Source organism: Octopus bimaculoides, chromosome 18, assembly GCF_001194135.2.
Source record: "Octopus bimaculoides isolate UCB-OBI-ISO-001 chromosome 18, ASM119413v2, whole genome shotgun sequence".
In the NCBI taxonomy this organism is placed as follows: domain Eukaryota; kingdom Metazoa; phylum Mollusca; class Cephalopoda; order Octopoda; family Octopodidae; genus Octopus; species Octopus bimaculoides.
Window position 1 is genome coordinate 40,424,073 of NC_068998.1, and position 10,139 is coordinate 40,434,211.

The 10,139-nt window shown below is 38.8% G+C and overlaps 1 protein-coding gene across 2 annotated transcripts in view; it reads left to right on the forward strand.

Moving 5' to 3' along the window:
• The window catches only part of LOC106876972 (POU domain, class 4, transcription factor 2), a 138,991-nt gene that overhangs the window by 125,061 nt on the left and 3,791 nt on the right, over positions 1 to 10,139 (forward strand). For both annotated transcript variants that reach the window (XM_052974201.1, XM_052974202.1), the window contains 4 exons: positions 540 to 676; positions 2,463 to 3,480; positions 4,784 to 4,961; positions 7,445 to 7,665. In XM_052974201.1, coding sequence (XP_052830161.1) covers positions 540 to 676; positions 2,463 to 3,480; positions 4,784 to 4,961; positions 7,445 to 7,665 — 1,554 coding nt within the window. The remainder of the gene's footprint in view (positions 1 to 539; positions 677 to 2,462; positions 3,481 to 4,783; positions 4,962 to 7,444; positions 7,666 to 10,139) is intronic.

Genomic DNA, 10,139 nt, shown 5'->3' on the forward strand with positions numbered 1-10,139 from the left:
AGGAGGAGGGGGGGGGAGGGGGAAGAGAGGAGGAGGGGTAAAGAGAGGAGGAGGGGGGGAAAGACAAAGTGAGGAGACATTACTTTTGTAGGCAAGATATTGGAGTGTGTTGATTATTAACTACATGTTGATCAGTCAAAAGGCTGTTTTAATAATCTCTCTAATTTTGACACATAGTAAGCAGTTTGAGGGGAGGTAGTTAGTCAATAACATCCACCTCAGTATTTGGCTGGTATTTTATTTTATCAACCCTAAAAGGATAGGAGACAAATTCTAATTTAGAACTTTGCGTCTTTCATGTTATTTTATTTTCCAAACTTCAGCTTAATAATAACAAAGTTATTTTACTGACTTCTTCAATGTTTTCAAAATTAATCAAGACAAAAAGTAGTGTATTTCAATGCAAATATAATAACAAAAGGGTCACAGTTCATTACAGTATTCATCCTGTTCTTCATGTCATTGTTTGCTGACCATGTTTTGCTTCCAGTTACATTTGATGAAATATAATTAGTCTTCCACTTTCTCTCAAATAACAGGCCCCATCAATTCACACACATCAAACGGTACCACTAGCAATCAGCAAACAACCAACCAGTTGTTAGCCAATCAAGTTTCTTCATTACCTCAACTGCTCACCAATGCTCAAGGTCAAATTTTGGCAGTCGGCCCACAGGTAAGCATATACTTTAAGCTCTTCCAGAAACCAGCTTGAAATATACCATAATACAGAATATTATATATTATATGTATCATGATAGATAGTATCATATATTATGTTATATTATATTACAATGTATATTATATAATCCAATATGATGTTGATAAACTACTGATGACTTTGTCTTTGTGTAGTTATTCAAAGTCAGATACTCTTAATAGAGATTTATAAGAACCATACTCTTGAGTGATTTGCCAAAAGCAAACTTCTTAACAATTTTGTAGTCTTCTTGCTATGACAATGAAACAGAACAGAATGGTCAGATTAGTGATTTTTTGGTGTGTGTATCAATGGACATATCTTTTAAATACATTGTTGGCTAAATATAAAAATGCATATGTCTAAAAATATGTGTATAAGGTGCAAGTGTGGCTGTGTGGTTAAGACGTTTGCTTTCCAGTCATGTGGTCTTCAGTTCAGCCCCATCACTTGGCACCATGGGCAAGTGTCTTCTATTATAGCACCAACCAAAGCCTTGTGAGTGGATTTGGTAAACAGAAGTTTTAAGCACTGAGCAAATACCTCTCTAAAACGTATTGCCCAGTGCCTAAAACATCGAGCAAAGAATATATAAGTAGTGATCGTGATACCGACCACAAAGAAATGATCAAGCTCAGTAACAATCTATTAAGCCACAACTACCCCCAAAAACATACTATCTACTCCAATTAAAACCACCAATAGAAGAGAATATGACCAAAAACTGTGTGTATTCCATCCCATGCAGCTGTGGTAGGTTATACAAAGGCAAAACATGCCGCCCCCTTATAGATATTAGATTTATAAGCCCTAAAATTCACTCCATAGTTGCCCACGGGCATATGGCGTAGTGGTTAAGATTGCGGGTTACTAACCCTAAGATTCTGAGTTCGATTCCAGGCAATGACCTGAATAATAATAATAATAATAATAATAATAATAATAATAATAACATTGAAAAATACCTTAGGAATGAGAACCCAGGTTCAAAACTTCCCCAAGACACCTGATGAAGGCTGGAGGGTATATCAGCTGAAACATTGTGTTAACAACAAACAAGATGAGGAAAAATATCCATCAATGTAAATAATGTACATAATTCCTCATCTCTTAAATATAGAACTGTTGAAGATGTTGTATTTATATCTATATATATATATATATAAATACAACATCTTCAACAGTTCTATATTTAAGAGATGAGGAATATATATATATATATACAGAGACCACTTAGCTATATGCATACACACATGCATGTGTGTGCACGCAGGGAGACACACATGCACATGGCCTTCATAATCCTCTTCATTCAATACCCAAGTTTTGCTTGCCAACATTGCCTCCATACACAAGCTTTGTACAGTCTACTCTTCACTTGAAAAGAGAACACCTTTGTTACCATCAGAGGTTATAATACCCTAAATTTCTTCCGCCCTGTTTGTATTTTGGCTATTGTGCTTTACTTCTACGGGGGCTTCCAAGCACTCAAGTAATTTCTTTCACTGAGGCTTCTTACTGCCGACTACTTTTGTGCATCTGTCACATTGAACGTCTATCGTCTCTGGTGGCCTACAAATGCTCCTTCTGCACCTTTTATGCACTCATAGCTTACACTGGGTAAACCAGATGGAATTCCTAGGTACTTGAATATTTAGTACAATATTCTTACATTACTGCTATACCAGTTGTGTTGTCTCTATACTCCTTGTACTTCCACTATATTCCTCTGCTTATTTCTCAAATTCTTTCTGTATTTCAGCAAGTGTTAACACCTGTCTCTGTCCCACATGTGAATTCGACAACCTCCAACTTGTCTGGCCAACAACCTGTGAACAATGCCACCACCAATGGAGGCTGCAACCATCTCAACCAACAGAACCAGGCACACAGTACTGCTGCTGTTGCTGCTGCTGCCACTGCTAGCAGCAGCAGCAGCAACTGCAGCAGCAATGGTGTGGGCAACAGCTCAACAAATGGCAGCAATAACAGCATCATCATAAGCAGCAGCAGCAGCAGTAGTAGCAGTAGCAATGGTGGCAGCAGTGGCGGCGGTGGAGGTCACAGTAACAACAGCAGCAGCGTTGGTGGTGGCGGCGGCGGTGGTGGCGGTGGTAGCAGTGGTGGTGGTGGCGGCGGTAGTGGCAGTGGTGGTGGTGGTGGCAGCAACAACAGCAACAGCAACAGCAGCAGTAACAACAACAACAACAGCAACAACAATAACAATAATAGTAGTAGTATCACAAGCAATGGCATCAGTAGCAGCTTGGTGCACAGTGTTGCAGCAAGCAGCATCAGCAGCAGCAGCACTCTACGAGGAAACAGCAGCAGCAGCAGCAGTGGTAGCAGCAACAACAACAACAGCAGCAGCAACAACAGCAGTAGCACTGGGCCCTTACTGGGATCAACAGGGACGACCACAACGGGAGTCAGTGCTAGTAACACCAACAACACCACCAGCAGCAGCAACAACAACAACAGCAGCAGTAACAACAACAGCAGCATCATCACCAACAGCAGCAGCAGCAGTAACAACAGCAACAACAACAACAGTACACATCAAGCAATCAACTCCAGCAGCATTCATTCTAACCTCGTTACTGCTGGTGCTGGGAGCTTGGTCGGTCACCCCCAGCATCATGCCATTGCCAAGACGACGGTTTCCCAGCAGCAGCAACAGCAGCAAACAGCCACTCGCATCACAGTGGCAGCGCAGTCCCTCACTACCCACACAACTACCTCAGATGGGCTGCCTCCAAATGTCAGTCAACTTTTACCCAGTACGTGAAAATGTTTTGGTTTTTTTTACCTCATAATACTTATCGCACATCATCCCACTATCACCACCACCACCATCACCATTACCATCATCGCTACAAAACCTCATCTTCATCATCACTACCATCACCACCAATATCATTACCACCATCATCATTACCATCATCATCATCTTTACCTCTACCATCAGCATTTTCATTTGGAACTTTCTCACATTAGCTTTTTTTATGATATAATTGTGAACACTGATAAAAGAATCTTTCTAAAACTCAAAAAGATTTCACTTGATCCTTGGAAGCATGGAAAACTGGATGTTAAACTGATTGATGATGGTAATGATGATGATGATGATGATGAGGATGAGGATGATGATGGTGATGATGATATATTGAAAACATAACTAAGTTCAAGTATTAACTTTTACTTTCATAAAGATTTACTTACTCTTTTTGTACGAGTCTTTTGCAGTTCTTTTGGAACTATAAATTTACCAAATCCGTTATTGTTTCTAGACTTTCACAGGCTCATCTTCAGGATTTGAAGTTTGATGTAACGTAGGTATTTGCAACTACCTCATTTTTATGGTAAGCTAGTGTAGCAATAAAGTGTACATGAATTACATTTTCCTGTCATAAAAAGAGGTAATTTCATATGCCAAAAACCATTTCACACTTCAATTCCTGAAGATGAGGCTGTGAAAGTCTAGAAATGTTGATGATAGATTGGAAATGTTATTGTTCAAATGAGCTGTGAGGAAGTATTTCAAAAATGGGAGGTAAAAACCATGATAAAATAGTTAGAATTATAACTTGGTTGTATTTTCTATATAACATGTCTAAAACATGCTCATACACATACATACATACATACATGCATGTGTGTACATGTGCACGCACCCACACACGTCACCACCACCACTACCCTCATCATCATCATTGTCATCATCATTATCATAATTGTTACCATCACCATCAGAAAGAGTTACATCACAACACTACATCATCACAAACATTGTCATCATCATCATCATCATCATTGACATCCTCCTCATCATCACTTATCAGCATCACCATCATCAGCATCACCATCATCAGCATCACCATCATCAGCATCACCATCATCAGCATCACCATCATCAGCATCACCACCACACTCATCATCATCATCAACACTCTCATTGCCTTTATCATCATTGTCATCATCATCACCATCTTCATCATCTTCATCATTACCATCACTACCACTACTACTACTACTACTACTATTATCACTATATATAAATATCTATATAATTTATCCTTCCAGATACTGTAAGCAATTCTACTGAAAGCACAACTGTAGATGGCATCAACTTAGATGAGATCAAAGAGTTTGCTAAACAGTTCAAAATCCGGCGCTTATCGTTAGGGCTAACGCAGACCCAAGTCGGACAAGCTTTAAGTGCAACAGAAGGACCAGCCTATAGCCAATCAGCCATTTGCAGGTGAGTAAAAATGTCAAATTGGTTCAAGGGGTAAGGGTGCCCCACTTTTAGCATCATGTAAAACTACAGTCCATACAATAGGCTTCTAGACTGTTTGTAGCTATCCAATTTCACTGATAATTGAGATAATTCAAGGCTACAGTGCAAAACACTTGCCTAAGGTTTCAATCTACAGGAATGAATCTGAGACCTTTATGGTTGTGGAGCACATTTCTTAACCATTTGACTATGGCTGCTTACACATCATCATCATCATCATTTAAAATCTGTTTCCATGCCAGCATGGGTGGGACAGTTTGATAGGAGCTGGCAAGTTGAGCTTTACTGTCTGCTTTGGCATGGTTTCTACAGTTGGATGCCCTTCCTAATGCCAGCTATGTTACAGAGTGAGCTGGATGCTTTTTATGTGGCACCAGCAGCAGTGAAGTCACCTAATGATTCACAAGAAAGGAACCCCTCTGCCCAAGGACACAATAAATAAATATATATATATATATATGTATGCACAAACACACACACACATATACAGGAGTTGAACAAAATAATGGAAACACCTTAAAATGTCAAGCAAATTTATTTTAATATGGGGTAGGACCACCTTTGGCAGTAATTACACATTGACTTCTACAAGGTATGGATTCATACAAAGTTTGAATTGTTTTCAAAGCAATTTTTGTCCATTCTTCAGCTAAAACAGTCTCCAGTTCTTGTAGTGATAGCCCCCTAGATCCTCCTCCATGTTTAACAGTTGGAAGAAGGCAGTCTGGGTCAAATGCTTCTTTTGGCTGGTGGTTGGAAAAAAGGTAACGGATGACTCATCTGAGAAAATAACATTCTTCCACTGCTCTAGGGACCAGTTCTGTAGGTTTTTACTTCACTTTAAATGCTTTGCAACGTTTGTTTTTGAAAGTAGTGGTTTTCTTATTGCACCCCTCTCATGAAATCTGGCTTTGTGCAGCTCCTGGTGAACAGTTTTTGTGGAAACTGAGTTCTCAAGGTGGTCATTAAGCTCTGCAGCAATATTGGGAGCTGTACTTTTGTGATCCTTTCTAAAAATTTGCGTAAGAGTCCGACGGTCCTTATCTGAAAGTTTTGGTTTTTTCTCAGACTTTTGTTTTGACAAGGAGGTTTCTTCCTCTTTCTCAAAGGCTGTACTTCTTGATACACCATACATTTCGGCTGTTTTCATTATGCTGGTGCCTGCCATCCGAGCACCAACAATTTGACCGCTTTAAAAGTCTGATAGATCTGTCATTTTAATGAATTTTAATTACCTCTTTCTCTCTGAAAAGAAACAGCAATTTTAGCAAAACATATTAAGCAACACTAATAATAAATCAAAAAACACAAAAATAAACAAGCCTTTGACAGTTTTATAGATATTTCAAAATTATGATGCTATGATGTTAGGTGTTTCCATTATTTTGTCCAACCCCTGTACATGTATGTATGACAGGCTTGCACATTTTCCATTTACTAAACTGGTTTTGATTACTTTGTCTTCTCATTGCCATAGACACATGCTCAGGGTGTTATGCTGTGGTATCAAACCTAGAACTTTGTGATTGCAAAGCAAACTTCTTAACCACATGGCCAGACCTGCATTCATGAATATGCTTTGTATGTGTGTGTGTGTGTGCGCGTGTGTGTGTGTGTGTGTGTGTGTGCGTACGTGCGTGTGTGTGTGGGAGTGTGTGTATTTGCATTTGGATAAGTACTCTTTATTCTGCTATTCCACCCATGCAAGTTGCAGCATGATGGGTATAAAGCATTTGGTGATAATGATGGTGATAATGAGCATTGTTATCATCATCTTGGTAATATTTATGCTTCTTGGTGTGTGTGTGTGTGTATGTCTCCCCCTCTCTCTCTATATATATATATTTATTAATTCATATATATATATATATCCATATATATATATCCATGTGATAGTGATTTAATGAGCTAGCACTTTATATTTATGCATGTGTGACAGTTGACAATGAGCTTGAGTTGTATATGTTTGTGGTGTGTATGCAAGTGTAATATTTGTTATACATATTTGTGTAATGTGTGTGTTTGCATGTATGTGTGTGTGTGTGTGTGTGTGTGTATGCAAGTTAATTGTGTTACAGTAATGAATATGCAGACAGTGCTTATGTCTCTTTTTCTCTTTTTTTCTTCTCTTTTTTTCATATCACTTACCATTAACACCACCACCACCTCTATCATTTCCACCACTATCACCATCAACACTATCACTATTCACACCAACATCACATATACCACCAATACCCCAACCTCCACCACCATATTAAAACTACCAACACCAATTTCACCAACACCATCATCACCACCATCACTACTAACATTACCATCAATGTCACAACCACTACCACAACCATCACCACAACCATCAACACCACCTCCACAACCATCACCCCCACCACCACAACCATCATCACCACTACCACTACCACCAATATCATGACTGACACAAGGTTTGAAAAACTGGATATCACTCCAAAAAGTGCTCAGAAAATTAAACCGGTTCTCGAACGATGGATGGCAGAGGCTGAGGAACGTTACAAAAATGGGGTGCAAAATCTGACTGAATTCATTGGCAGTGAGCCTTCTAAGAAGCGAAAACGACGCACATCTTTCACACCACAAGCATTAGAAATACTAAATCAACACTTTGAGAAAAATACACATCCATCAGGTAAGGACTTCTTCACTTTATTTTCTCTTTGTCATTTTTTTACGCAATAGAAGTTCCATGAGGTATCTCCAGGTTTAATTTGTTCCCTTACAGTTTGCTTTTAAACCCTCTTTTTCTTCAATAGTAGTAGCAGCAGCAGCATTAGTTGTTGTTTTTTAAGGCAGCATGCTGGCAGAAACATCAGCATATTGGTCAAAATGCTTATCAACATTTTGTATGTTTCTGTCTTGGGTTCAAATTCTGCCATAGTTGACATTGCCTTTCATCCTTTTGGTGGGAGTTGATGAAATATGCACCAGTTGAGCACTGGATCTGATGTAATCTATTTACTCCATTCTTCAAACTTGCTGGGCCTTACGCCAAAATTTGAAACCATAATTATTATTATTATTATTATTATTGAGTGAGAGAGCCGTGCATGCCATCAAAGTGACACTGGGGTAAAATATACGAAGCCCAGTATACCCATCATGACTACCCATCTGATAAGGGTACACCAGGTACATGCATCACAACCATGTGTGTACAACATGGTGATCTCATATCAAGATAAACAGCACATGACCTCGCAGGTTGGGCCCAGTAAGGATTTTCTTCAGGTCGAGTAGGCCATCCTGCTCAAAAGGTCCCTGAATAAGGTTTGTTTAAGGATGTTGAGCAAAACACCCATGTTTAGAAAGCTGAATTATTCAAACCCCAAAGAATTCCTCTCAACACATGGCTATGATGCTCCCCCATTATTATTATTATTATTATTATTATTATTATTATTATTATTATTATTATTATTATTATTATTATTGCTGCTGCTGCTGCTGCTGCTGCTGCAAGCTGGCAGATTTCTTAGAGCTTTTTAAAAGAATGTTTTGCAGTATTTGTTCTAGCTGTTTACATTCTAAATTCATATCTCATTGAAGACAACTTTGCCTTTCATCCTAGCAGCCAGGTTAATAAAATAAAGTGCCAGTCAAGAACTTGTGTTGACGGTATTGACTAACCACCGTCTTCCCTAAATTTGCTGGTCTTGTCCTGAACCATTAACATGCAGGACAAAATACAGTTGACTCTTGTAGTGTAACAACATCATTTTGCTCGTCTCACTCTGCTAGTTTAAGACCATAGTTTTGGAGCCTTCTTTCAGGGTTATTTGTTATTTGGTTGGAGTAATTCTGCAGGCATATCTGGAGAATGGTTGAATATTTAATCTACATAAGAGGCTGTGGAGGAAGGTTGTGAAGGTTCAGGCTAGAAGGTGTAACTGAAATTGAAAATTAAATTCTGGATCTGTTTTCATTGAATGGTGACCTGCTCACATACCTTGCACTTGAGAGAGAGTTTCAAAGCCAAATTTTTGTGTTTTTCTTATGAAGGTGTAAGATATTTTGTGTAGTAGTAGGTAGCAGGGTATGAAGCCAAAAGTTTTATTGATATTGATGATAGTTAGAGGTATGTGAAACTATTGAAGCCACTATGTATTTTGCAAGGATTATGAGCTATGGAGGTTGAGTGTATGGATACTGTTTTGGTTGGAATGATTTTTTTCCATGTTTCTAGATTCAGGAGATTTAGTACTATTAATATTGGTTTCAAAGCATTTTGCCCAGCATACTAATGATTCTGCCAACTCACCACCTCAGTACTGTTAACATTGGGTTCTAATTTTGACACAAGGCCAGCAATTTCAGAGAAGAGCTAAGTCGATTACATCAACCCCAGTGCTCAACTGATATTTATTTTACCAACCCAAAAAGTATGTAGGGCAAAGTTGACCCCAGCAAATTCAAACTCAGTATTAGAAAACACAATGATTCATTTAGGTGTGTGCTTCTAATTTTGACAAATCCTGAAGTTTTGAAGTTTTAGGATCTCCCTCTAGTTTCTGCTATCTGATTGAAGGAAGAGACTAAGGTTGTTGTTAAAATGGAAATTATGAATCTTGTTTTGTGGTTCTATCTTCTATGGTTATGTTTTTGATGGCTAAGCTTAGAAAAAGTATCTTTTTTTAAAGTAAGTTTTTGTTTACTCTCTTTACTCTTTTACTTGTTTCAGTCATTTGACTGCGGCCATGCTGGAGCACCGCCTTTAGTCGAGAAAATCGACCCCAGGACTTATTCTTTCGATGCCTAGTACTTATTCTATCGGTCTCTTTTTGCCGAACCGCTAAGTTACGGGGGACGTAAACACACCAGCATCGGTTGTCAAGCGATGGTGGGGGAACAAACACAGATACACAAACATGCATACATATATATATATATATACATATATACGACGGGCTTCTTTCAGTTTCCATCTACCAAATCCACTCACAAGGCTTTGGTTGGCCCAAGGCTATAGTAGAAGGCACTTGCCGAAGGTGCCACGCAGTGGGACTGAACCAGGAACCATGCGGTTGGTAGGCAAGCTACTTACCACACAGCCACTCCTGCGCCTATGTTATTTCATTTTTTTTTTTTTCTGTTTGTTTTGGGATG